The following is a 27,929-nucleotide window of genomic DNA, read 5'->3' on the forward strand; positions in this document are numbered from 1 at the left end:
TCGAATCCAATCCACATCTATAATGAGGCACATATTAATCTTCCTGGACATCCCCTATCAGGGATAGCTTCAAAATACAACCTGCTAATACTGCTTCCTCTGTACCCCATTTAGGATTTGTGTTCTTGACGGTAGTCACTAGTCTATTTTTCTCTAACTCCTCTTGTTCTTAGTAGATCTGTTTAGTAAAATTATAGTAAATGCTATGTGAAGGACCATCTTCTTTATGTACAACATCTGTCAAAGAGGAAATCAGCTTTGTCTCTGTGTAAAGAAGTTTATTTAGTAGGACAAAAAATAGTTCATGAGAGGTCACAATGTAAATGTGGTTTTGTTTTCTTTTCCTGATAGATTTGATTGTCCAGCTGTTACTGAATTCCACCAAAACCCTAATCAGCTTGAAAAGCTGGTGAAATTCCATTAAGAAGATGGATTAGTATTATATTAGATTCAAGTATTCTGTTTATTGATAATTTTTGCATATTTTGAAAATATTTTGGATACTCATAAAGAACTGCGCTGAAGATTTGGCGCCACCAAAGGACTTGAATATTCTCTTAGTATTTCGCTGTGAGGATCAACTGTCGTTCATTACCAGCTGCCTATTAAAATTCATAAGTAATTTCTGTGTTTATAATAAGTAAGAACTCTTGCTGTTGATGGAGTGAAATAGATACTTTGTACAAAAATGGCATATGTTTGTGTGTGCACCTTGTATGAAGGGCTTGCACAGACCGTCTAGTATGCCCTCTAGTAGGTCTAAGCCTATAAATGGGTTTTTACTGGCTTACTAACCTTTCCCAGGAAGGACTTGGTAAAGACTTGCATTTTACATACTAACTCAGACACAAAGTATTTGAATTCAGCTATTAGTTCTACTGATAATTCAGATCATGTCTATAAGAAGAGGAAGGCTATAAGTTGTCACAGTTGTCTGATACACGTTCCGTAGCTGCATCTTAGTCTCTTTGATTTGGGGAGTTGACTGACCATATCTTTTTTCCGCCTTTGGACAGTAAATCTTGAACTTGACCATATCATGAGGTGAATCCCAATGCAGTGGACCTGGTCAAGAAGAGCATAAAAGAAACTTTAAGATGCCCTACTCTCTGAGCTTCATCATTGCAATTGATAAAGCAGAAATATGCACAGAAATGTGCCATTAGAATCCTCTATTCTTGAATGTGTTGTTTTAGGGATGGAAATTAAGTATCCGTTTCTGAAGCAGCTAAATTTCTTATTAACAAACACATTCACCTCTATTTCTTTTGATTCAATGGTTATAATGGTTAAAGCCTTAACATTACTTATAAATCCAGATAAATGTTCATAGTAGATAAACGGAGCGTTAGAATTATGATATCAAAAACACATGACAAAGAGGACATCTGAATTCCTGTTTCTCATTGCTGCTTGATTGGCTGTACTCCATTACACATTCCATATTGTTTGAATTTGCACATAAAATCATTCCCTGTTTTTAATTTCAGTTATACCGTAAGTTAAGCTTGAAAGTAACTTCTGTATTTTATTTTCCAGTACCTTCTTCAAGTAAATTCCGCTCCCCTGCAGCACCATCTCCCCTAGCTCTCCGACAACCAGTGAAAGCATTTAGTAACCATGGACCCAGTTCTGTTGCTTCTCCAGAAGCCACGCAGCTGACGCACAGCAGTTCTTCACCAGGGCCTCTTGGGGCTCAGAGTTCAGGCTTGCCAAGCCCTGCCAGCAGTATTAACAGCACGACTCTTACCAGACCGGCAGGGACAGCAGGGATGAGGAGTGGTTTACCCAGACCCAGTGCCCCTTCTGCAGGGGGCATCCCAGTGCCTCGCAGCAAACTTGCACAGCCTGTTCGCAGGTGAGTATGTGAAAGGCAGTCTTAATGTGAAGTTTTTGTGTTGTACTTGGTACGCTGTGTATGTCTGCTGGTCCTTCTGCGGTTCTTACTTTGGTCTCAGGGTCTTTAGAAATGATGGAAATGGAGCCCCCCTTGTGGACCATTTACATGTGTTTCCAAAATAGATTTGAAGCAAAACTGAGAGAAAAAGACTTGAATTAGAGTGTAAAGATGAAGGAGTGAAGCTGAAATGAATAACAAAAGATACCAAACAAAGTATATAAGTGTCGTAGTCTGGGCTGAGAAGGCAATAAGCAATTGTCCTTGTGGTAAAAACATCAGCAAAATGTAGCTGGCAAGTGAAAATCCATTTTTACCACTGAGTGACACATCCTGAAGTCAGAATTGTCAAGTTCTTGCAATCCATTTGTAAAGCAATGACACCACAGTAGAACTGTTTCTCTCCTTGGGTAGCTAGAAACTTTGGGAAGGAAGACATGTTAAGGACAGAAGGGGCATCCATAGCGTATTCTAAATTTACCATAAATATCAAGGCAGTTAAGACACAGGACACAAAAGAGTTTCCACCTCAAACATAACCTCTGTGCTAGAACCCAGCTGTAGAAGTTGCTTAATATCAGTTTTGAAAAGCAACTACAGGAGAAGCTACTTATTAGCTGGAAAGTCTACACGGACAGTTTGTCTTCAGGAGAACAGAAGGAAGTGGTGCACTTAGAATGGCTCTTAATGCCATGCTAACATGCATTGTCACTGGAGGTGTCAAGTGGAAGCCATCCAATGTAAGGAAGCAGTCATCCATGAGGAATATTGAGAATCCCCTGAAACAGAAAGGATAAACACTTGGTCTCCAGTATTATAGAAAAGATGAAACAGCCGTAAATAGCAAAATGGGAGAACTGTGTTCTGAAGTAAGTGTTGGGCAGGGGAACAACAAGTGACTCTTACAATATTGACTGCTTTGCACTCTGTCAGCAGTGTGAAACTTCATGTAATAAACAGCAGTTGTTTTTGACAGGAAATTCATAATGTGCAAAGTGTGGTTGTCCAAATCACAACTGGTCTTACAAGTGTTTCACTTATTACGCAGCTGTTGTTTTGAAAGTTTAGGTATACAGCGTACCGTATCTATAGGCAATGCAGTAACGAAGTATCTGTGAACTTCAAAATTTGGATGTAAGCAAAATGTAATACTATGATATTCTAAATGAGGATTTCCCTGTTTATACATCACTGAAAAAATTGTCTATTTTGAAATGGCAGGAAATCAAACAGTAAAGTTTTCTGTCTTGTTATGCATGTGTTTTTCTGATGTGGTAATTGTCAAGACATAACACATAAACTGAAAATACGTTGGGGTTTATGTTAAGTAAACTATTGCAGAGAAACAAATGAACAAAGTGTGTATTTTATTTACAAAATGTTTAAGTTCTTATGTATTATAGATGGAGACTTCAGCAGTTTTGTATGAAGCTAAAAGATATCTCATTTTATTTTAGATCATTACCCACTCCTAAAACCTATGGTAACATGAAAGACGAAAGTTGGAAAGACGGCTGCTATTGAACTGCAAAGTGTAATGCAAAGTTCCAGTGCTCATGGATGCTTCCTCACCAGACTAACAGACAGCTCGATTATACAGACTGTTCAGATGTGACTTTTGGGATTTGTAAAAATTCCAGACCTCTCTGTCTCTAATTAGCACAAACTGGCAGAGATTATAAAGCAGCACTTTAATGACATCTAACATCAGATGTTTGGTGATCATACAATCACTTCCACATTAAATTGCTCTCAGTTCTGTTGTTTGTTTTTGTTTTTGTTTTTTTTTTTGCTTGCTTGCTAAAAATATATCAATTTGAGCATTTATGACAGTGGCCAATGTCTGGGCAAAAACCTAACGAATGCCAAAGAAATGCCCATCTTGAAAAACAGCAAGTATAACAGTCAACTTAGATTGTCCTAAACTTCATTTTAAACTGTTTTAAATCAGCAAAATGATTGGTGAATATGTACTATTAAAACAAGACCACATTAATCAGAGTGGGTATTCTGATTGCAGACTGCTACAGTGCTAACAGAACATTGCTTTTCACAATTGTTTGAGATTCTCGTTGGGGAAAGTGGTACATACATCCTTCAGAAAGAATCAGAAGTTACTCTGGAGGCTTAGGTAGAACAGTAAATAGTAGCCATGGCTTTTATTAACGTTGAAGGTTTGAATGTAGCAGATGTACACAAACACAATAGTATAGATTGCATCTTTCCAACGTTGATTTATCAGCTTTACATGCTCTTATATGTTTGATTGCCAAAAGGGCTTCGTATCATCTGTACAATCTTTCTAACCTTAACGTTCCTGGCTCAGGAAAAATGGCCTTTGCTATTGTAGCCACATTTTTAACACATGGCACGCTATTTGGGGAAAACTTTTTTTTTATAGCAGGTTTCCTTGAAAAGGAAAGAGCAAGTAGTAATGTTGCTTTGTTCGAATACCATACCACTATGCTTGCAGCCTGGAACAAAACTGTAAATGCTGGTAGTTACGGAGAAGGAAACACAACTATGCACTTGTAACATACAAATTTTAAGGTAATGAGTTGACTTGATGCCAAATGATATTCATTTAGGTGATGTTCCATGGTATGAGGGAGTTTTCTGTATCCTATTTTTTTACTTTCATCCATTTCTTAAATTGGTTTATTTTAAATTGTAAATATTTTTACAGAAGATATTGCCCATGTAAGTGTGTTGAAATATGTACTTTGCCTTACATATGTGTATCTTACATTACTGGTAACAGAGTATGAAACCTGCTATGTCTGTTTACAAGCTATTAAATTCCTCCAGTGGCTCTGACTTATTCTAACACTCACATTTTGCTCAAAGCAACTCATTCATATAATTACCATTTGAACCATTGTTTTCTGTTCCGGAAGACATCATGCAAACATTTGTAACTAAAGTTGTATTGGGTGGGACTAGTTAAATGGAAGGGATTTTGTTTGAAGCTTTTTCAGTATTTTGGGTGTACAGTTGATGAAGTAACAGAATGTGAATGGTATCCTTTGTGCAATGACCGACGAACACTACAGGTTGGATTGGACGGTAGGTAGCCTTCAGCCCCGTTAGTATCTGAGGTTGGAACTGCAGGTGTATTTTGACTCCCACCACCATGAGGATAACTAACCCTGAAATTCTGGCACTTGAATTTTAGGCTAGCATTAGCATATTCCTGGATGAAAAGCCATGCAATACTACTTGAGTTGGAAGAAGCCAAATAGGAAGGAGTGAAGACTGATTTGCAGCTCTAATTACTCCAGCAGCTGTAGGCAAGTTTTGGATTGATGAGTGACTTCACACTCCAGACCAAGATCTGTGTCGAGACTTTGAAGTCTGGGTATCAAATATACTGTAATTCAGCAAGGTTTCAGCAGAAGTAAAGAAACTACCTGGCAGCAGTAGACCACTCCTAGGCATTAACGTAGCCTCGTGTCACTTGCTGGTGCAGGTAACGGATGTTAGTTAGGCAGTATCATGTAACTAGTGAGCAGAAGAGATCAAATGCGCCTGTTCCCATAAAAGCCTGAATTCTAACATTTCAGCTTTTTATAAAGCAATGCTGCAGTCTTCATTGACAAAAGGTGAATTTCAATTGGTGGATTTTATCAAATGCCTAACAGACTTTTCAATTTTGCGATTCAGTTTAGATGACAATATTGGGGTTTTACCATGGCTGCATCAAACTGTTGTAATACGTTTCCTTAAGTTAAGTAATTCATCACTTGGGTAAGTTCAGCTTCAGTTCTGTAAGCATTCTTTCCTCTGCCGTTCTACTCCCCCTGGAATACAGCTAACAACTTCCTGAAGAAACAGACTATCTGTTCACTAAAAGCCTTTGTGCATTACCAGTTTATTGATATCAGGAAATCATGGGGCTCTGTGTTTAGAGATTACTGCAGAAGTGTGGAAATATGGATTTGATAAACTAGTGCCTATGATTTACTTAACTTATGTTTGATATAGTAGTAAGGGTTTTATGAATGTGGATTACTTTGTGTGCCAACAGCTCGGAATTGTTGTATGTATGTAGGCAGAAAGACTTGTTCTGCTTCCAAAGTTATTTAATTTTTTTTTGTGTTTGAATGTTTTTGTAAGTGTTAAAAGTGTAAAAATATATATATAAAATATTCTTACCACAGAATACTTCCTGGGTCATTATTTTTACAACAAACTTTATAAAAGCCTTTACACATCTAGAGGGTATTGTTTTAACAGATTTGGGCTTTTTTTTTTTTATTGGTTAGTCTGTTTTTCAAGCACTGCATTCATTTTTTCAATACTTACCAACATCAGCTACTGCCCCCTGCAATTCATGAAGAGACTACAACAACGCGTTTGGGTCAGATCAGTGATTTCATGGGTACATCGAGGAACTTGTGTTGTGCACAGAGGCCTCTGCTCTGGAAGGACACAGCATAATTCAAGTAGCATGAAAAACTATATTCTGAATTTTTATGACAGTGATTTATTTTGCTCGTCTCTTCTACCACTGCAGTAGGTTGGAAATCATTGAACCTCACAGTTCGGAAATAAATATAACCCCTTGAGTAAGATGACTGGAAGAGCTAATCTACAGGCTTTCCACAAACTCTTAAAATGGAGATCGTTACAGGGGAGATGCCACTTAACAAATCTGTAGCAATAGCACGGCTGTCAGGTTTGGTAAGCCTGTTTCCCTAATATGAACGCACCTCTGTGTCACGAGGCATCAGTATGGTTACGTTAGCTTTAATTCTGGGTGGGGTGGGTGCAATGGTAAATCTGTTTAGCAAAATTCAGTGAGGGTCACTGTTAATTGTTTATCCCAGTGTAGTCCACTATTTTGTATTTTATTTACTTATTAAGTAGAACAAATGTGAGATGAGATTTCTTTAAAAAAAAACAATCGTGGCCATTCTCTAGTACAAGACTGACACCTACAGGTAGCCCGTCTGCAGTCTCATTTCAGGAAAATGAGGCTGGGATGTGGGCACCGTGGAGTACACGTGTTTTATACAGACCATCAGCATAGCAAAGACTTATTATTAAATTACTTCAGAGAGTCTTGTGCTAATTCCCTAAACTGAAAGGAGCAAAGATTACGTTGGGCTCACTATCCCTAGAACTGTTTTCTAATGGTATTTTCAGCCCTGGTGTGTCACACAGCTGTGCTGTGCATCACTGTCCTCCACGTTAGATGGTAAGCTCAGCTGTGACTATGTTAAGCAGGACACAAAACTCCACTGGAGTGACTGAACCAAGTTCCAGATCTCAGCAGGATTAAAGGCACAGGTGGCTCAAATGGTTCCCTAACAGCAAAGTGGTTTGTTAGCATAGTGCCTCATCCACACCTGCTGCAAACAGTGAATTACAAAATATGTCCAGGTGTATTTAATGCTTTTCCCCAGGCACTGCACCTTGGCCACAGACAGACAGGCTGTGGGGCTAGACAAGGTGTCCCCTGCTGTAATATCTACTACACAGTCTTTGTTCTGCAAGCAGAGCTCTGTACAAAGGAAAATTACTGGCAAGACAGGCATAGCTTGTGACAAATCCTCTTCGTGATCCTCCTTCAGAAATGAAACTGAAGCAAGTGCTGCCTTTTGGAGTCTCCTCACCGGGACAAAGTGGGTGAGAGGACATCAGGCAAGCCCTCTGCTCCTCAGTCCCTGCCTTAGCCTCTAATTTATTGGCTCTGTGGTTGTCCATTTATCTTTACTTACCCAATCGCAGAGCCTACAGCAAGGTTATGTTGTTTCTGTCCATCCACTCCAGGGCTAATGCAGACACAAAACCACCGTTACCACTGCTTCAGCTGACTTGAATAAGGAGAATTTTGTCCTGATTCTCCTCCGTTTCAAGAAGTGCCTGGATGTCAGCGGCAGCAGTGTGGCATCACTGCTGTCACCTGGCCTTGGGGTCACAAAAAATCATTATGGCACAAGACTGGGATAGAGGGCACTCCTTCAGTTCCCTGCTCTGCCACAATTTCTGATTGCGCTGCCCGTATGTTCCTGGGGCATGTTCCTGTGGCCCTTCATCAATGCCACTTGTGCCTATGTGCCTGGAGAGGGGGGGCAGGTGCTCTGCTATTTGGAGAAAAGGGTCAGCGATTTGTGTCATACCTTGGCTATGGCAGCGGGGTAAGTCACGGATGGAAATTTGGTCAGCCTCGGTTTATAAGACCAAATGTCACAGAGCAGATAATGCCTACTGTAAATGTCAGGGTCGGCAGAATTTTTTCTTCCTGGGGGGAGGTGGAAAAAAAATCAACAAAGACTTAGTTAATGTATTTATGCTGCCATTCACACAGGCTTAGGTGAACTGAGCTCGGATGGTACTGCCCGGGCTGTGTTCAGGTACATGGGCATCCTGAGGGACGTAACGATGTGCACATGGCAGAGCCCCCAAGCCTGGCTCCATCCAGGAGCAGAGCAGCTTTGGTACGGCATAATCCTCTGCTCAGGTCTGGCAAATTCAGCCTACTTTCTCCTGAACAGAGAGCAGGGATGTTAGTGGTATCTGGTGGTCTTCTTACCTCCACCATTTCTCTCCACATGAAACACTGCAATCCAGGATAAATAACAAGCACATTGCATGGCGTAAGAGCTTGAATGAAGGAGCTAGCAAGAGCCCAAGGCACTGAGACACAGGCTGATGTGCAAGGCTTGCACCTCGCCAGCCATCACGGCTTGTGGACCACTGGCAGCAGGAGAAATGGAAAATGCTTCTTCCAAAATAACTTACAACCTGCCGGTCAGGGCTTGCTGCACCATAGCAGCACCTCCCGACTTCTAGCTCTCATTTTTCCTTACCTCAACAGAGATGCCACTTCGGATCAGAGCTCCTAAATCCGGGCCGAATACCTCAGCTGTACAGCTAACGTATTACAAAGTCGTTCTCATCTTTGGTCTCAGGACCCGTGGCCTTTACAGGCATTGTGCTTGCCTCAGCCCAGTCCTAACACTCCAATCCTGTTCTCCTGTGCTGGTGTCCCAACCAAGCTTTTTTTTCGTTAGCAGTTTGTTTTTATCAGCACGTTCCCACTTCCTGCACGCTCCTAATTATGAAGATAATTAAATAGCATTAATTACCAAAGCAAATCGCTGAAAGCTGTCTACCAGTAACCTCATCTCAAAAGTCAAAACCCGGTTGGATTACATTTAAAGACCATTTCTGCACTCTGCTTTCAGACCTACTTTTCTGTCTTTCATGCTTTTTAACTCATAAATATTGCTTTGGTTGCTTTCTTTTTGGTTTTGTGTTCTCAGGACTCTCCAAACACTAGAGGGTGTCCTTGCTTTTGCTGCAGCTTTCTCTCCAAAGTTAGGTGTGGTTGGGTTTCAACTCACCCCATTGCCCTCCACTTAGGTAAAACTCTTCTTGGGGTCTTCACAGAATCACAGAATCACAGAATTTCTAGGTTGGAAGAGACCTCAGTGTGTATTTATCCCAACTGCATTTATCCCAGGGGTGCTCTAGTCTGAGGCAAGACAAAGCAGTGCAGAGCTGGGCGGGAAAAGCACTCCTCTCATACAGGTGTCTGACTTCATCTAACACAGAAAAGAGAAATTTCAGAGTCTCTCCTACACTTCGCCCTTTGTTCTTAGAGAGGCCAGCCTATTCCAGATGTTGTGACTGACCACTTCACCACCATCCCTGGCAGTTCAGTCTTGTAGAGTAGTTTTTATGCTTTAGGGCAAGGACTGCTCCTTTGTTTTGTCTTTCATCCATATCACAGAGACTGAAATAGCCCTGCTAGACTTTACTCACTGCCAGGGTAGACCTAAACCTCCTTGGCTGTTTAAGAGCCGAAGAACAGAAAGTCCTTGTACAGAAATCCTGGTGCCTGGTGATCAGAGCTTGCTGTAGGAGAGCAGCAGGTCGCTCTCGCCATGGGTCCTCTGGGTGAGCAGAGCGATGTGGCTGCAGAGATCGGTTGCTTGTGGCATAAAGCCTGTCCTGCTGAGGGCAGCTGCACTGCTGCTCTAACACGTCAAGAAGCTACAACTGAAAACAGGCCCTGTGGGTGCTTATCAGTTGTAGAAACACGGTTCTCCGTGGAGATTTGTTCATAATGAAGAGCTCATGGTGTGTATTGCTGGGTTACTGCTGCAGCCCTGGCAGTAAGGTACAAATCCCCATGTACTACTTCAGCTACAAATGAGCAGCTTGTTTGGAAATTATATGTAAAATGTGTGTGTATGCAATGATTGTTATAACTTTAATACATTAAAAATAATTACATTTCTAATATTTTGTTTTCTGTTATTACCATGGATGGAACAAAGGCAGCAAGCTCATAAGTTACTCATTCTGTACGTGTTTGTTCCAATGGTGTTTCCTTTTTTCCTTGAATTCTTTCCTCTGAAATAAAGGTCCGGGGGCTCTTTGTTCCTTCCTCTGAACATCCGACCTTCAAACAGTCCTGCCTGCTTGGCAAGCACCATGCAAAATGCCAGCTTAATAAAAGTCACGGGAAGCTCTGGCCGCGGGCTTCAGTGCTGTGCTGAGAACCTCTCCTGCCCCTGCCAGCTTGGCTGCGGGCGTGCTCCTGCACCAACTTTCACCAACACAGCTTGGTGTTGATGGCTCACAGAGGAGGATGAGGCATCAGAGGCTCAGGTACCAGGAGGCCACCACATCCCACCATGCCACCCCAGAGCAAAACCTGCATCTCCTGCCATGGAGATGTCCCCTGGCCTTTTCTGTGAGACCTCCACAGCCTCCACACACCAGCTTGTCCCAAGCTTCAGTACCTTTATTTTTTGCTTGCCCTGTCCATATCTCATCTGAATCTGCCTTACAGCAGCTTAAACCCACTGCAGCTCCATGCTCTTGTCAGGTTATTTTCCAAAGCTACTTCAATTTATTTCCTACCCTCTAATCGCTCATACCCCAAAGCAGCTGAACATAACCCCCAGGCTGGACATTTTTGGCTGATGTTAGAGATGGCAGAAACACTTAAGAATATTACATTTCCTGAGACAAATTAAACTACTCACAAACTCACAGCAGATTTGATTAATTCTTTAGCTGGAAAAAAAAAAATATATATATATATATATATGTATATTCATATTCAGCTATATATATATATGTCAAATTAAAAAAAAAAAAAAGTGCAATTACATCTCATTTAAAAGTTGGCACGTCTTAGAAACAGCACAGAAACACAAAGGTTAATGAAAGATTTCAGTAGATCCAGTCTTTGGGTAGCTTTGATTTTACTGTAAAACTGTTTGTTTTTTAATTTAGCCTGTCCTAGAAGTGAATTTTTGCTAATTTTGGCTACAGACAAAGAATAACCCTTTGTCCGTGCAGCAGCTGACAATGGGCAGTGTTGGTGTCTCCATCTGCACCCCCTGGCGAGGGGAGTCCTCTTGGGGGCTGCAGCATGGACTGGAGACCTGCAATGGCTCCAGGTGACACTTCTGGCATTGCTACATCCAAGCCAGCTGCTAAACACAGCACACCAGTGACAATGCTGCTAACCTGCAGCCAAAACACAGAAGTCAGCCTGCAGTACAGTACGCAGGCCAACACCAGTCCTGCACCCTCTTAATCCTCTGGACTCGTCTCGCTTCCATTTGTGAACTTTGGGTTTACTTGTGCTCTTCCCCATGACCATAAAAAAGGCTATTTGCTCTTACTAGCAATCTTCTCCACATACAGGTAGTTAGAAATGGTGGCAAAGTCATCCAGCAGCTCCACCTCGGATGCAGAGCACCAACCCTTTGTTGTAGGGCCCATTTTCCAAATTCAACCAATTTTCTTTAGCATTTTAAACATTTCAATTTATCCAAATTATTTTTGAAGCTGAGACCCCAGAAGAAAGCTACCACTTCCACATAGTGGTAGGGTCAGCACCTCACCCAGGAAGACATACCACCCTATGCTTCATAAACAGCATTCTGCTCATGCACCCGAAAAAGGAAGTCAAACATTTCATTGACTAAGACACAAGTCATCTTCCTGGCAAATCAACAGGGCTACAAAGTCCAGAGTACATCTTCCTTACCTGCAGCAACATGGCAGTCCTACTAATACCATAGATTCAACATCAAGAATATTCTTTAAGTAATTAAAACACATTTCTGCTTCATCACTGTTTTAAAAGTGTCCATACACTCAATGTGTCAAGCCTATTTTCACGGGATTCATATACAACATTATCTAGGACAGGTATTACAAGATTACCATTATGTTTGAGATTTATTTCTTCCCATTCATCTGAGATTTCTTTGTAGATAGTTTGAGATTTAATTTAGGTAACAGCATACCTGTTCTGAAGTCTGTGTTGGATCAGCCCTGCAGATGTTCATTTTTATTATTCTGTAAAAATTTGCCAGCGGAACAAGCAGCATTTTTATTCTACATTTATAAAGCTTCTCACACAACACTCAGCCCACACCTAGCAGCCTTAGACACAGCAATACAAGTGAAAAGAGAGGGCAAAGATTTCTTTGTGTAACGTGAGATAGGTTATTGATGCTGTTAACTCCTATCTTTCCCACAGGGACTCACTATTGACATACCTTTTAATATGGAGAAAGCTTGGGCAGGAGAGAGACATAATTTGTCTTTGGGGTGTCTTTCTTCAATTAGGTTAATACTCCATAAAGCAAACAATGCTGTAGGTATTATTAAATTTATTTCTGTATTTTTTGACATTTAAACTGTGCTGTCGGACAATACAGGCTTGGTGTCATTTACTCTGATCTGCTTTTTTTTTTAAAAAAAAAAAAAATAGATTTTACAGGTACAAGACTACATTTGTGTGCTCTACCTCATTTGATTTATGACCCTAACGCTGGTTAGGTTCCTGCATAGGAAATTAAGAGGGGGCTGCAAGCCTCAATGGGAAACGGAAGCCTATAAACGCGGTTGGGCCTGAGCCAGTGACTGTACGCGCATCCCCACCCACCACCATTTATCACTTCTTGCACATCCTGCTATCGGTGCGCCGCATCCATCTCATTCTTCTCAACGAGCGCCTGTAGCACGTCGAGTTTGTGTTTCAACCCCCCCTCGACTCCTGCCCCTGGCTGATTTTGGGTGGTAGATGCCCCGTGCCCACGGATGACAGAGCGCACCCACGCTCACCCGCGGTCTGCCTGGGGGAGCCCCACAAAACCAGGGCTGTGGCATGGGGCACCACTTGGCCTTTAAGGCCGAATCCTGCATCTTCCGAGGCAGCCCCATCTTACCCCTTGTCCCTGCCTGGCTGGACAGGATGCTAATTCTGGCTCTTCTGGACTGAGCCGTGCATTAGTCATCAGGTCATTTATTTTATTACGCTTTTTCATCATGATCCTGATAATACTCCGACTCAAGAAAAAGACCACAAACAGCAAGAGAAGGGAGCAGTGCCTGAGGCAGAAGGGTTTCCTATCTGAACTCAGGTAAACGTATCTCACATGCAACATTTAGTTACTAACGAAAATTCGCCAAGGCAACATCTGAATGTACGCTACCAATAAGGGCTTTCCAATTGCAGGCATACAGCTGCCTCAACAAATGTCCACCAACAATCAGTTTACAGGATTAGTCCTCCACGAAAATGGGCCAGAAGCCTGTTTATAATGGGATGGCTGGCAAAAGATCTCTTCATCTCGTTTTTGAGAGGCGGATCACGTAGCTCTAAACACTTAGTCCTGATGTGAATTATTGGAACATCGCAACCTGAGTTCTGATGTACTTCATTTGGTGATTAATGGCCTTGAGGCACTTTAAAAATAAACATGGGGGAACACCAAGTATAACAGTACAGTTTTATTACAATAATAATTTCTGCCCTGGACTGCTGACACAGAAACAATCTGCGGGTCTGAGCTGAAGGGATCCATACCCAGTCAATCAAACAAGGGGGACACAAGGAAGATGGTGTAGCCAAATATTGAAGCTTGTGCTAATGCGTTCAAGCTGTGCCCAGATTTTTCCCTTCCACAACACCTTGACTTTATAACATTTCAGATGTTAAGAATGTCAGAGTATTCCTCTCATGGGAGGAACAGAGTGGAGACCATGAGTGTGACTGACTGAGGCACTGGCACAGGTTGCCCAGAGAAGCTGTGGGTGCCCCATCCCTGCCAGTGCTCAAGGCCAGGCTGGATGGGGCTTTGGGCAACCTGGTCTGGTGGGAGGTGTCCCTGCCCATGGCAGGGGGTAGAACTGGGTGGGCTTTAAGGTTGCTTCCAATCCAAACCATTCTGTGATTCTCTGATTTGAAATAGGAGTCAGAGGGAGAAAGGGACAGGACTACCACAAATAGGGAGGTCAACTGACGAGAAAAATGCTCTGGTGGGCACAAGGAGACAACGTGGGTGCTGGCCCCAGGGCCACAGGAAGGCTGTGAGGCCAGGCAGTGTCACAGAACAGGCACAGGATGAGCCAGAGAGGCGCAAGAGCAGAAAAGGCACTTGCATGGGCCAGGGCGAGTGCCGCTGGTGAGGCCTTGCAGCAGGGGCCTGCACACTGCCCACCCCCTGCCACCACCTCCCTGCCATGGCAACAGCTCCTGTAAAGGAGGGTGGGAAGGGACAGGCACCCAAATTTCCCCACCGTGAAATGCAAGCCCTGCTGTTGGGTTAGGGAAGCCAGGTCTGTTGTAGCCATTCCACCCTAGGGGCAGTGTGTGTGTCAGGGAGGGCCCTGCTGCATCCCAGCACCAGCCAATGCACAAAAATAACCATGGAAGAACCGTCAAAATCAGCAGTGTGTCCACATAAACGAACCCTGATTCCTAATTCTCCAAAGCCACAGAAATAACCGCAATGGATCTATGTTATAAACAGCAGTAGGAGCACAGGTTTTGTAGAGTTGGCCTACCTGTAGGGTGTAGTTTTCCCTCCCAGTCAGCACGCCGCACACCGCCAGGCCCTGTCTCCTCCGGCCATGCCAGGGAGAGGACGGGCACCATTTCTATCCACAGCCCGACTGAGCAGCACGTGAAGTAGGAACAACAGCACATACATCTCCTAGGAAGCAGCAATGACTCCTGCTAGGCCTTGCCCGAACATCGGGGTCACAACAGGACCATGTCCCAGCCTCTTCGGTGGCTTCACTGCCGATGGGCATTGCCACCACAGCAACTGCCTTGCAGGGACCTCACGGCATGCCCATGATGATTGCAGCTTTGCTATCACCTGGGACTAAGCCAGGCACTTTTTGTGGAAGCAAATGATTTGAGTGACGTCCACACACGTTGTGCTGGAGCATTCACTGACTGAATGAACAGCAATGCAGCTTTGGTCATTCCTTACAGTACAGTCAATGCTGGGTTAAAGCATGCCTGTTCTCCTTCAGAAATCAAGCCTCTTCTGTGAATAATGCAGGGCAATATTGTCCTTAAAAGTTACAAGCTGCAACGCACATGTATGTCAGTGACTGCTTTTCTTCCCTCCTCTTGCTCTCACTATCTTTTATCCACTCATGCAATTTTCGACAGACGGAATAATGAGGAATAATTTGAGAATGATATACGATGGGTTTTACATGCCAGGTCTTTTTATACGCTAATAGTCGATCTGGTACTTCCTGTAACACCAGGGCAGCTAGCGCGTTTTCTCCCGCTCTCCACAAAAGAAAACAGAGAAGTAATGACCCATTGATTTAGGTACGCTGCAGCGTGCACTACGCGCGAGCCGGCTGCCTCGCAGCCAGATGCTGCACAACGACTTAATACCACTCCAGGCTCCAGACTGTACCGTAACGATGACATATCATGAAAGCCTGCAGCGAATTACAGAGACAATAACCATGCTCAGAGCCAGACACAACATTTCTTCACTCCATGCTCCCAATGTGAAAATACACGAGGTGCCATCCAGGGTGCCGGGACCCACGGGGCTGACAATCAGCGAGGCACATCAGCTGGGTTCCTGGGGCCTGCTGACCTCCTCCTGTCACCACAACATGTCACACGTTGTGCCATAAAACTATCTTCCCGTGAACAGCGCTGCTCCAGCAGGCAGCCTGGGGAGTGCCACTGGCAGATAACACAGGAGGGTGGCTTTGGGCCCTTCACACCTGCTGGATCAGCTTGTGCCCCACACAGCTTCAGGTCGCATGCCGCAATCCCCCTCTGCTCCAGCAGCAGGGAGATGGTGTGGGCACAGTGGCATGGGGGCAGTGCGATAAGCGACCGAACTACATGCAGTGAAGCCAAATGTTGGCTACGTGAAGGACGAGATAAGAACCATAGTGGTAACACTTCACAAAGCACACTTCATACACTGCAAATGCTTTTGGACCTGAAAGTTCAGTCCAAAGGATGCTGCTGGCTCTGAAAGCCTCCCTGACCCTGTGCTCCCCTCGGCTAGCAGCACGGAGCCCAAAATATGAATGAACTGAAGCAGGCTGGATCCTGTTTGGCCATTTGGCTCCAATGACTCATCTCCCCTGTGCTCTCCTTAAGCTAATGACAAGGAAACAAACACGGACGGAGTGATATTAAGCTCACATCGCTTTGGCAAAGTTGCCGTTCCCCGTGGTTTTGTCCCTAGGCACGACTTGCCAGCCAGTTGCACCAGGAGTAGTAATATGACAGCGTGGCTGTGACCCCTCTACATTGCTGGGGCAAAGAAGAAAAGATGGTGCCAGGGTGCGGGGTAAGAGTCAGGAATGCACAGCCTGCGGGGGGGAGGCTCCTGCACACCAGCCTCCAGCCTCGCTTCCCATGCTGGTGCCGCAGCGTTTTCACTTCTGAAGGACTGAGGCAAGGCACAATTATTAAATTAGAGTACGAGGCAGTGGAAACGCAGCCGCTTTAGGCACGATTTTATACCTGCCTCCACCGTACCCCCTCTCAGACCGCCTTGGGGTGCCGGGGTCCGACCCCTCGCCCCTCCACACCCCCCCTGGGATCCCACCTGCGTGCAGCAGCCTCTTCTGGGAGGGGGCATCGAGGGGGTGCTGAGGAGCCCCCCCACCCCCTCATCCGCGCTGCGGGGCCGGGGGGCGGCGCTGGCCGCGGGGCGCTGCCGTCGGGGCCGCACCGAGAGACGCCGCCCCCGCCGGGGGAGGCCCGGCCCGGCCCCCGTGGGCACGGCGACACCGGCGGCAGGCGGAGGGCAGCAGAGCCGAGCCCAGCCCAGCACAGCCGGGATGCGGGCTCCGGCCGCCGCCCGGCTCTGAGCGCCCCCTCTGCTCCCCCCGGGGCTCGTCGGGGCGCCCATGGCCGGCTCGGAGCAGCCCCCGGCGGCGGCCGGGACCGACGGGGGGCTCGGGGACCGCTCCCTGAGCCAGGGCTTGAGCGTGCTGGTGGGGCTGGCGCTGTGCGTGACCATGCTGGGGCTGGGCTGCGCCGTGGAGCTGGGGCAGCTGGGCCAGCAGCTGCGGCGGCCCGTGGGGGTGCTGCTGGCGCTGCTGGGGCAGTTCGTGGCCATGCCGCTGCTGGCCTTCCTCCTCGCCCTCCTCTTCGCCCTGGACGAGGTGGCGGCCGTGGCCGTGCTGCTGTGCGGCTGCTGCCCCGGGGGAAACCTCTCCAACCTCATGTCGGTGCTCGTCGACGGGGACATGAACCTCAGGTAGGCGCCCTGCCGAGCCCCCTGCCCCTGTCTTGAAACACCCCAGGGAGGGGGTGATCTGGCGGCGATCCGGCGGTGATCCGGCGTCTCTGTCCCTCGCAGCATTATCATGACCGCCTCGTCCACGCTGCTGGCCCTGTTCCTGATGCCGCTGTGCCTCTGGGTGTACAGCCGCCACTGGATCAACACGGCGCTGGTGCAGCTGCTGCCCCTGGGGGCGGTGAGCCTGACGCTGGGCAGCACCCTGCTGCCCATCGGCCTGGGGGTGCTCGTCCGATACCGGCACCCCCGCGCCGCCGACCTGCTGGTTAAGGTAGGGACCCCCCCGACGGGGCGGCCCGGGGGGGCACCCCGGGGACGGGGAGGGAGGTCCCGGGGGGGCTGTGGTGGAAAGTAGTGGTGGAAGTGAGAGGGAAAGGCAGGGGAAGGGCAGGGGGTGCAGGCTCAGCCCCCGAGGGGAGGCTGACCTCCATCCCTGCTGCACTTGGGGCTGGGGAACCCCACTACAGGCACAGCCACACTCCCTCAGACCATGCGGGCAAAATGGCCTCGCAGCGAAAGGAACGAGCAGCATGAGCCCCCTGCTCTGATTTCCCATCAATTCACCCTGAAGGACAATGGTCAGGGACAATTTCAGCCCCTTCCCTTCTTGGGATAAGAGCAAAGACCTCCAAACTCCCGGGCAAGGAGCAAAGACAGGAACAGCAGCACAGCCACCCTCTGCAATTCACTCTCTGTCAAGCCTCTAGTTGCTTTTAAACTAATAACCCCTGTGTCATTTGTCAATGTCTGTGTCTGTGCCAGATCTCCCTGTGGTCCCTCCTGGTGACTCTGGTGATCTTGTTCATCCTGACGGGGACCATGCTGGGACCAGAGCTGATGGCACACATTCCTGCATCCGTCTACGCCATCGCGGTGCTGATGCCTCTGGCGGGGTACGCCTTGGGATACGGCTTAGCCACCGTCTTTAAAATGCCCCCACACTGCAGGAGAACGGTCTCATTGGAAACAGGGTGCCAAAACGTCCAGCTCTGCACCGCCATCCTAAAACTCACCTTCCCCCCGCAGCTCATAGGGAGCATGTACATGTTCCCCTTGCTTTACGCGCTGTTTCAGTCGGCAGAAGCGGGACTCTTTGTGCTGGCGTACAAGATGTACGGGAGAGACAGCTACAAACAAGAGGCGCTCGGCGAAGAGGAAGACACGGATATTTCCTACAAGAAGCTGAAAGAAGAGGAGGTGGCCGACACCTCGTACGGCACGGTGACCGCGGAGGAGCGCGGCTCGGTTCCGATGGAGCCGACGCAGACCGCGCTTTAGGCACGACACCGCAGTGACGCCCGGCGCTGGGCCCACCGCTGTTCCAGCTGCTCCCATCGTATGAGGTGATGTGTGTGTGTGTGTTGCCGTTATGTTTCCTCAAACATGTGTATAAAAATTACAAAAAAAGAAGAAAAAAAGGAAAAAACTGCCATTGCGACGTATCCCAACGACCATACATCTTCATGCAAGGAGGCCCCCATCCACCTGAGCACAGCAGGAGCGGTGTGAGGAAGGAGCCCAGCGTTTGGAGGAGTCGAAGCGACGCAGCACCAGGGCGGGCGGGTGGGCGAAGCACCTTGCACGCGTGTACCCCCCGTGCTCCCCCCGCTGTAACGCCGCCGCGCTCCTTGTCCTCCCCGCAAATACACGGCCGAGCTGAGCCAAACGTGGTCCCCGCTGCTTCATCCCGCGGGGGGCTCGGGCAGGGAGGAGGCTGCGGGGCAGGCGCCGTCGGGGGCGGGCGGGAGGGGGCCGTGCCCCACCCCGGGGGTATTTAAGGCCCCCGGGGGGCAGCGGTGAGCCCTGCGCGATGTCGGAGGAGGCGATGGAGAGCTACCTGTACGCCGCCTACCCGCCCTACTCCTACCGCTACCCGCAGCCCAAGGGCAAGGCGGGGGCTGCGGGCGGCTGGCGGCCCCGGGGGGGCGGCTACTTCTCGGCCTACGGGGAGGCGGCGGCGGCGGCGGCCGAGTACTTCGACAACTACCAGCGGGCGCAGCTGAAGGCCATCCTGTCGCAGGTGAACCCCAACCTGACGCCGCGGCTCCGCAAGGCCAACACCAAGGAGGTGGGCGTGCAGGTGAACCCGCGGCAGGACGCCTCGGTGCAGTGCTCGCTGGGGCCCCGCACGCTGCTCCGCCGCCGGCCCGGCCCCGCCGCCAGGCTCCGCGAAGCCGATCCGGAGCAGGATGCGGAGCGGGATGCGGAGCGGTACCCGGAGCAGGAGCAGGGCAGCCCCGCCACCACCAGCACCCGCGCCGTGCGCTTCCCCCGCACCATCGCCGTCTACTCGCCCGTGGCGTCCCGCAGGCTCACCGCCTTCCTCGAGGAGCCCGAGCAGGAGCCCCCCGCCGCCGGGGAGGAGGCGGCCGAGAAGCAGCAGCGGGAGGCGGAGGCGGCCGCCGTGCGGGCCAGCTGGGAGAAGCCCCCCGAGGGTGAGGGCGAGGCCAAGGCTGAGGCTGAGCCGCTGGAGCAGCGCCCGGCCGCTGCCCCGGGGCCGGAGGGGAGCCGGGAGCAGGAGGAGAAGGAGCGGGAGGAGCAGGAGAAGGAGCAGGGGGCGCGGGCAGAGCCGCCGGCAGCCGCCCAGAAGCGGGAGGCGGCCCCGGGCAAGACCCGGCTGCGCTTCCAGGTGAGGGGCGGCGGGGAGCGGAAAGGAGCGGGGCGGGTCCGGGGCGAGGCCCCCCACCCCGATAACGCCTGTCCCCGGCAGTTCCTGGAGCAGAAGTACGGCTACTACCACTGCAAGGACTGCAACATCCGCTGGGAGAGCGCCTACGTCTGGTGCGTGCAGGGCACCAACAAGGTAAGCTCAGCCCAGGGCCCCCCGCCGCCCCCATCCGCCCCCCAAAACTGACCCCCCGCCTGCCCCCCAGGTCTATTTCCGCCAATTCTGCCGGACCTGCCAGAAGTCCTACAACCCGTACCGCGTGGAGGACATCACCTGCCAGGTAAGGGGCGTCCCCCCCGCCTCGCCCCGCCGTGTTTGGGGTCAGGCACCGACCGCTGCCTCGCCCCGCAGAGCTGCAAGCAGACGAGGTGCACCTGCCCCGTGAAGCTGCGCCACGTGGACCCCAAGAGGCCCCACCGCCAGGACCTCTGCGGGAGGTGCAAGGGGAAACGCCTCTCCTGCGACAGCACCTTCAGCTTCAAGTACATTATCTGAGGGGATGAAGGGGGGTTTGCATTGGTTTCGGGGCTCTTCTACGAGACTGCGAGTAGAGCAGAGGTTTTTTGTTGTTGCTGTTATTGTTTGAGGATACTTAGTGAGGTGTAGCTGGGAAAGCATGTGATTAAAAGTATTGCAAAGCACTCTCAGGTGATCAGGTGGGTTTGTGCCCAGCTCAGAGGGTTGCAGCTTCCATAACTTGCATAAGGAAAGACCCTACAAGTAATGTTTTGCAAACTAGTGGTGGTCTTGGCATCACTGTCTTGATGGTAGCACCTTGTAGAATGTCAGATAGGAAAGGATGTCTGTTACTCCTCCTGCACTGGAAGCTCAACTGCTTGAACATCAAAACATTACAGTAGGCAGTAGAGCATCACTTGGGAACAAAATGCCCAGTTGTAATCACTTACTGGGCACACTGGTACTCCATGCAGCAAGTCTGTACCTGCTGTTCATCTCTGGCTAATGGTGGAGAAAAGTGCTCTGTGAGAGCTAGGCTGCTGCTACTGGCACAGCCAGCCTGTGCCTGGCTCTGGCTCAGCTGGTGGTCTTGTGCTGTAGATTAGGGCCAAAAATGCTTGTGGTGGTCCTGAGGCATCTTCAGGGACAGCTCTCAACTCCCTGGGGAAAGGAGTCACTGGTGTTAGAGGCTTCTCATAAATAGATTACACATCTTACTTCCACTGGGTTATCAGGAGAAGTGACCCTTCACAGGCCCAGAAATAGAACACTGCATCTCCCTGGCTTCCCTCTGTACCTGCAGATAATACACACAGAGCTGTGCACTTGGTGGCTTTCACTTAGATCTAGAGGTGGTTTTGCTGTCTTTTGTCAGGAAAGGACCAAACCCCTGCACCCTGCTGGGGCTCTTGGTATAGTGAAGGCAGAACCAGCAGTGTCCGAAGCCTGTTTTTGCTGTCAAGGGCCTCAGTGGAGAGGCAGTAGTGTTACAAGCTGGCTCTGGCACCACAGAACTGCCACCTGAACAGACTCATGAATTGGTTAAAATTCTATGCCCTCTGCCTCGTAGCTAAGGAGCTGGGTAAACTGATGGGACATGTACTTTCCTGAGAATGCTAATAAAGCTGTGAACTTTGAAATTAAGCATTATGCTGGCCTAAGCCTCTTGGAGAACTCTTTAAGGTAACTCTTCTTGGGAAAGACTGATTTCTTCATCAAACTGACCTGTGCCTGCACCTGGCTTGTGTGATTCCCCCCTCCCTAAAGAGAGCAAGGGGGAAGCAGCCTGTGAACAGCTGCGGTAGCTGCTTTTCTTAAGGGAACTTGTGTGGCAAGGTAGGCACAGGCTGTCCTCTGCACCCATGAGCCTCCATTTAGAGGGGCAGGGCTAATTCTGTAGCTCAGCTGGAACACAGAACTCCTCTTGCTGTCAACTCCTGCTTTATTTTAACGCGTCCCTTGAACTTACTGCAGTAGCTTCTCATAGTTCTGGCATTCAGATCTTTAGCAGTAAGGTATAATGAATCACTGCTAATTTATTGCATAGTAATTTTATTCTTGCTTCACTACTTGCTATGGCAGCCAAACTCATTCTGGGAATGACTAGCAGACCCACCAACCCCAGAGCAAGAGCTGTTTTATTTTGTGCTTCCCCTAGAAGCACTCTCCCCAGTATCAAAAAGGATACTTTACTAGCTCACTAGAAGACTTTTGGTTCCATCCTTGCCATGTTCAGCTTGGAAAGTAGATGGTGCCTTAATCCTGCCTATGGCACCAGTGCTGGAGGCAAGAGGCAGGTCTGCTCTCCTACCTACCCACAGGCTACCTCAGCTCCCAATAGTAATGGTGATCTGGGCTGCTTTTTTTTTTTCTTTTTGTCTTTCCTGAGCATGTTTCCCTCAAGGGATGTTCGTGTACTCATTTTCCTGTTTGCCTCCCCTCTAAGAGCTGTAGTTTTTCCTGATGCAGCGTGTGAGACTGACTGTTACAAGTGTTCACTGTGGTAATGACTTTGAGAAATCGTTTTGTGCCGTGTCCATATGAAATGTTATGGCAGCAAACAGAAACATGAGCAGTTGAGCACTTCCTACTCATACGGATATCCTCACAAGCATTGCTTTGAGGATTACTTGCTGTGAACAGGCCGGCTCCTGTGATCATCAGTAACAGCCTGTAGTGGAGCTGAGCATGCCTTAGCACTGGTCTCTATCAGCAGCTGTTGCAAGGTGTGTGGCCGGAGGAGCAGCAGGTGCAGCTGGTCAGCGCTGCAGGTGAGCTTCAGCAGGGTTCAAGCAGCTGGCTGAGGGCTGGGCCTGGGCCGGCCTTCACCTGTTGTGAGGTTTTGGGCCTGGGCAGAGTGGGAGTGCAGTGGGCAGGGATATGAAACGAGCTTTCCTTCGTGCTATGGCATTCCTTAATGCAGCAGTAGCTCTGACTGCCCATCCTCTTAAGTAAATACATTCAGTGCTTTTACTTGATGCCACAGTAACAATCCTGTACCCTGTTCTGCTTTACTGCTCCATCATGTCCTTGACAGCAGATGCTGTGTGTTATGGGCACTGGGTCCTAGATTCTTCAGAAAAAAGGAAAGCTGACTGTGACCTCTGTGATTATGCAAAGCAGGAAGGAACAGAGCTGTCAGTTCTTCAAAGATACCTTGAACTTGCCCTGTACGGCTTCTTCATGAAGAGTCTTTGCAGACATTAGCTCAGTCAGTGCTGTGTTCAGCACATCCCACAGAGGTGTCTGACATATTGTGGGGTTTCAGACAGCCTCTACTGCTGAGAGGTTTAGCACATACCCTGCTTGGGGTGGAGCAGCTGGCAAGCTGTGCAGAGGGGAAGGATCTGGGGGTTGGTCAATGTGTGGCAGAGCATGAGCCAGCAGCGTGCCCAGGTGGCCAAGATGGCCAACGGCATCCTGGCCTCTATCAGTAGTGTAGGCAGCAGGAGCAGGGAGGTGATCATTCCCCTGTGCTCTGCTCTGGTGAGGCTGCACCTCGAGTACTGTTCAGTTTTGGGCCCCTCACCACAAGAAGGATGAGGCCCTGAAGAATGTCCAGAGAAGGGCTGTGAAGCTGGTGAGGGGCCTGGAGCACAAGTCCTGTGAGGAGTGGCTGAGGGAGCCGGGGGTGTTTAGTCTGGAGGAGGCTCAGGGGAGACCTTATTGCAATCTGCAACTCCCTGAAATGAAGCTGTGGGGAGCTGGGGTTGGTCTCTTCTCACAGGTAACTAGTGATAGGACCAGAGGGAATGGCCTCAAGTTGTGCCAGGGGAGGTTTAGATTATAAATGAGATCTTTCTTCTCAGGAAGAGCTGTCAGGCATTGGGGTGGGTTGCCCAGAGAGGTGGTGGAGTCACCATCCCTGGGGGTGTTTAAGGAAAGTTTGGACCTGGTGCTGAGGGATGTGTTTTAGTGGGTGATAGTGGTGGTAGGGGGATGGTTGGACCGGATGGTCTTGGAGGCCTTTTCCACCCTTAGTGATTCTGTGGTACCTGGCACCAGGCAATGCAGGGTGACAGCTTCTGCAGTAGTCAAGAGTGAGTAATTTTGGAGAAGTGGCAACCAGCAAGAACAGCGCTCAACCTGGCCTAATGCTTCCTCTATGTGGAGACCTGTGAGCAGCTAATAGCAAAGGGCAGGACTCTGTACAGAACAAGCTGTGCAGTGGATGTTTGGAAATAGTTCTTGAACTTCTGTGAAAGAAGGAATATCCAGATGACAAGGTACCATGATTTCTATTCCATAGGGCAGGCCCCATTTTTACTAGCCATTGTAAACCAAAGAAGATGTATAACTGAAGAATTATGTATAGAAATCCAGGCTTCAGTTGCCTTACAAAACCTCTAATGTCCTCAGAAGATGCCTAGGAAAATCCTTTTGCATTGATAGGACATGAGGGGGGAAAGAACAGGAGTTTGGGGCTCCTAGTCCTCTGTAGTCAGTGTTTAGGTACGTACTTAAGCACTCCTAAAAGTACAGTATGGACTTCTAGCTTGTAAAAATACACAAGATGATAGATACAATGTCTTTTATTTTTACAAAAAAAGCTGGTAAAAGATGATGTAAATAAAAGTGTAATGCACCACTAAATAAAACTACTTATCACCCCCTGTAAATACTTATTAAATAATTAAGAACACCATCTACAGTACCACAAAACCATCAAAATAATTCAATTTTATCAGGGTCAGAGAAAAAATACAGTGATTATGGATGTGCCTTGACCAGTTACAGAGCTTGTTAGGATAACAACTACTGTCAGCAGTCCAACAGCGTGCACAGTGCCTTCAATTAATGCGTTTCAGCATAATTACATTTCTAGTGGGGTCCAATTCCCCCAAAAAGGCAGAGCTAAGAATTTCAATTCTACATTCTAAACTCTGGAATTAGAGCCCATTAAAAAAAAATCACAGTGGGTAAGAGATGTATATAAAAATACTGGGTGTTCCTTTCAAATCACAGGAATTGTGGGACTACATTCTTTTTTATTTTTTTCTTTTTGTTTTATTTTTATTTATTTTTTATTTTTTTACAAAATGCTATTGGTTTCAACAGAATCCAGTTTGTTTTATGCTACAGACTTTGACACTGAACTATGAGTATATTGCCTGTTTGCATGGTTTGGTAGTCAGTCTTTTTTTCTTCTATAGTCCCAATTCCTTAGGCTTAAGTTGAGTCATGAAGATGCATGTATGTGCATTCAAACTCTTTGAACCCTGCAGACTGCTCAGACTGCAAGTCATGTATGTGACTACCACCAGGGAGAGCTCCCCTTCCCCTCATAGCTTTATACACCTACTGTCTTAACAGTGCATTGCACAAATTTACAAGAAAAATACTGTTTTTGCACTATACAGTTTCTAGAATATATACAGAATAAAATAAGTTAACTTCTAGTGAGAATTGCTGATGGGCAGCATATATCTTTAATATACATTTTAAAGTCTCTGCAGGCAGCTACTTTTTGGTTAGTTGTTATCAATATTTGTAACATAAGCACTGATCAGAGAACTGAGCAGCATTCCAATAAAGTTAACAGATATATTATTTCTTTTAGAAACACTGGGAAATCCCAGTTTAAAATATTATTAAATGTCCTAACATTTACACACTATGAGGATTAGATCTAATAAAATAAAATTTCTTCAAAAATAATCTTGCAGCTCTTTTAAGCATGCTCTGAGACCTTATTTAACAATCATCCATACCTTCAAAAAACAACTGTCACGTAGCCATACATTCCAACTCACACACATCATTTCCTTGTTACAGACAACAAATGCAAATAAAACATTGAGAAGTGAACGGTTTTTGCAGTCGGAAGTCATCCTGCTCGTGTTTGACCGCACATTCTTCATGACGTTGCAAAGTGTCTCAATAGGTATTAGTTGATGATTATATCTACCGCTGCTGGAAAGCCAGGAAGCGTTGCAGGTCTTCAGCCAAAATAAACCAGCCTTGATTTTAGCCTCATCCCACCTGCAGCATTGGTTCAACCTTTAGAGGCTGTTACTGCAAACACCATTTATAGTTCTGTTACAACAGAAAATAATGCATATGTATGCATTACATTTAAGCCCTTTTCCTTTCACGGAGTTTTTATACATATATTTAATAAAAAAAATACTACTGCCACACAGCTACTGTGTAGAAAGAGCAGTCAAGTAAGATGTTAACTTCAATTTTTAGATTTTTCCTTCTGATGGAACAATTTCTTCCTGTGATGGAACTCTGTCATATTTCAGGATTGCTGGAACGTATTTTTTTCATTCTTTCTTCCTTTTTTTTTTTTTTTTTTTTTTAAATGAAAGGTGCTCAATAATAGTTTGAAGTGTCCTCAATATCAGTTCTTTTCTAAATGATAGCTGTTCAGAATCCAGTGCTCACAAGGTTTACTCCTGGTTTGATTTTCCCTAGAAGCCGACAGGACTGCACCATACGTAGAGACTCTCGAATTTCTAGATTAAGTTCCATCAGCTTTGAGCTGGCCTCTGACATATCTTGGTTGGAGCCTACTACTGCAAAGCTGCCAGTTTGACCAAGTGTCTGATGACGGAAGTATATGTGCAACAGTGTTTGGATTGGGTCATCTTCAGAACTGCCAAAGATGTCATGGGGCCAAATGGATCTGTGAACACACAATTTGTATTTAAACATTAAAACGTGAAGTATTTAAATATTTAAGAGTTCTTAAAACAGATATCTGAACAGAAGACATACTAAAACACAAGAGGAACATTTCTTCTGTAGAGTCCTAGGAGTTAACAGTATCATTTTTCTCAAAGACAAATTCCAAAGAACAAATATTACTAGAATTGCCTTTTAAAATCACAAGATGTATACTAAGAAGTAATGAACAGTAATGAATCAACTGTTCTTGTTCTTTCAGTAAGAACATCTAGCAAGAGCTGAAAAAAAAATTGGAATAGTGCCTATCCCTATCTTTTAATTTAAAAGGTCCATTAGCAAACTCAGGCCAGAAAGCAAAATCCTTATGCATTTACCTGAAAGCCTTGACCTGTGCTACAGCTGACACAAACTCCTTGCTTCTCAGGGTTTCAATGAGAGAGTGAATTGCTGTTTCTGTGCTAGCTTGGGAAGCCTCTGCAATTTCAATTTCTTCGATGCCACTGTCAGATGCAGACTCAGCCTCTTTCAGACAGGTCTCCAGGACAGCAAGTTCTTCAGACATGTTTATGACCTAAAACAAATGCTAGAGTGAGCTTTTCTAGTTTAATTATATTTTTAGCCAAATTAACTTTCAGCAGATCAGAAACGTACATTTTTCCTCCTTGATGTAATCCTAAATGAGATACAGAAGAAGTAAATCCAAATATTTGCTTCAGTTGTTTACGAATACAGCTAGTTTAATGGACCAAGTACTTATGCCAGGTATTTGGGCTTTCCTTGATGAAGTTTCCATCTTAGTCCTTTTAAAATTCATTTTAAAAAGTACATTTTTCTCCTTATATCACTTAACGATGATTAAATTGACAAGAAGAGTTAAACACTTTGGAAAGTACAACAGAAACTGTGTTATTACAAAGATGACCAAAACATGGAGGAAAAATCTGGAAGACTGGAAGCCCAGCAGAGTAACTGTAATGCAGCCAATGTATATAATAGTATCTTTGGCTTTAGTTCCAATGTATGAGTAAAAGACAAGGGCATACTCAGAATATGATTTACAGCTAACTTGGAAACTCAGGCAAGAAATGGAAGTGAGGTGATGCTGACCTTCCATAACATCCTCCACACAAAATGAACTCACTTATTTGCAGCCTCTACAAGAATCTGGAGATTTAAGTGAGGAACATGCTTTTTTTTTTTT

General features: G+C 46.9%; 4 protein-coding genes and 1 long non-coding RNA gene across 15 annotated transcripts in view; 3 read left to right on the forward strand and 2 right to left on the reverse strand.

Moving 5' to 3' along the window:
• The window catches only part of SLAIN2 (SLAIN motif family member 2), a 37,521-nt gene extending 31,462 nt beyond the window's left edge, over positions 1-6,059 (forward strand). For both annotated transcript variants that reach the window (XM_084516699.1, XM_084516700.1), the window contains 2 exons: positions 1,540-1,858; positions 3,355-6,059. In XM_084516699.1, the coding sequence (XP_084372825.1) occupies positions 1,540-1,858; positions 3,355-3,421 (386 nt within the window). In that variant the 3' untranslated portion in view covers positions 3,422-6,059. The remainder of the gene's footprint in view (positions 1-1,539; positions 1,859-3,354) is intronic.
• LOC311435572 lies at positions 1,263-16,870 on the reverse strand. Its single transcript, XR_014692216.1, has 4 exons — positions 16,771-16,870; positions 8,023-8,144; positions 6,203-6,318; positions 1,263-2,676 (listed from the first exon to the last, which is right to left on the reverse strand). It is a non-coding gene; the product is annotated as an uncharacterized lncRNA (long non-coding RNA).
• Positions 16,871-16,954: 84 nt separating this feature from the next.
• On the forward strand, positions 16,955-19,013 carry SLC10A4 (solute carrier family 10 member 4). The gene is made up of 3 exons (XM_084516701.1): positions 16,955-17,427; positions 17,530-17,740; positions 18,232-19,013. Exons 1-3 carry the CDS (start codon positions 17,075-17,077, stop codon positions 18,745-18,747), a joined length of 1,080 nt encoding a protein of 359 aa, XP_084372827.1. The 5' UTR covers positions 16,955-17,074; the 3' UTR covers positions 18,748-19,013.
• Positions 19,014-19,279: 266 nt separating this feature from the next.
• ZAR1 (zygote arrest 1) lies at positions 19,280-21,739 on the forward strand (the record flags this gene model as incomplete). The annotated part of the gene is made up of 4 exons (XM_084518250.1): positions 19,280-20,098; positions 20,180-20,272; positions 20,343-20,417; positions 20,489-21,739. 4 exons carry the CDS (start codon positions 19,280-19,282, stop codon positions 20,630-20,632), a joined length of 1,131 nt encoding a protein of 376 aa, XP_084374376.1. The 3' UTR covers positions 20,633-21,739.
• Positions 21,740-24,611: 2,872 nt separating this feature from the next.
• FRYL (FRY like transcription coactivator) overlaps positions 24,612-27,929 on the reverse strand; it is a 170,668-nt gene continuing 167,350 nt past the window's right edge. For all 10 annotated transcript variants that reach the window (XM_084518260.1, XM_084518252.1, XM_084518261.1 and 7 more), the window contains 2 exons: positions 27,103-27,299; positions 24,612-26,726 (listed from right to left, as the gene is read on the reverse strand). In XM_084518260.1, coding sequence (XP_084374386.1) covers positions 26,468-26,726; positions 27,103-27,299 — 456 coding nt within the window. In that variant the 3' untranslated portion in view covers positions 24,612-26,467. The remainder of the gene's footprint in view (positions 26,727-27,102; positions 27,300-27,929) is intronic.

The sequence above is a fragment of the Aythya ferina genome (assembly GCF_964211825.1).
Source record: "Aythya ferina genome assembly, chromosome: 4".
NCBI classification, from domain to species: domain Eukaryota; kingdom Metazoa; phylum Chordata; class Aves; order Anseriformes; family Anatidae; genus Aythya; species Aythya ferina.

Excerpts from the sequence above, each read along its gene's own strand:
- SLC10A4 (XM_084516701.1), top strand. The coding sequence starts at position 17,075 with ATGGCCGGCTCGGAGCAGCCCCCGGCGGCGGCCGGGACCGACGGGGGG. Across the intron at positions 17,428-17,529 it reads GACGGGGACATGAACCTCAG|CATTATCATGACCGCCTCGT; the intron begins GTAGGCGCCCTG and ends TGTCCCTCGCAG. Across the intron at positions 17,741-18,231 it reads CCGCCGACCTGCTGGTTAAG|ATCTCCCTGTGGTCCCTCCT; the intron begins GTAGGGACCCCC and ends TGTCTGTGCCAG.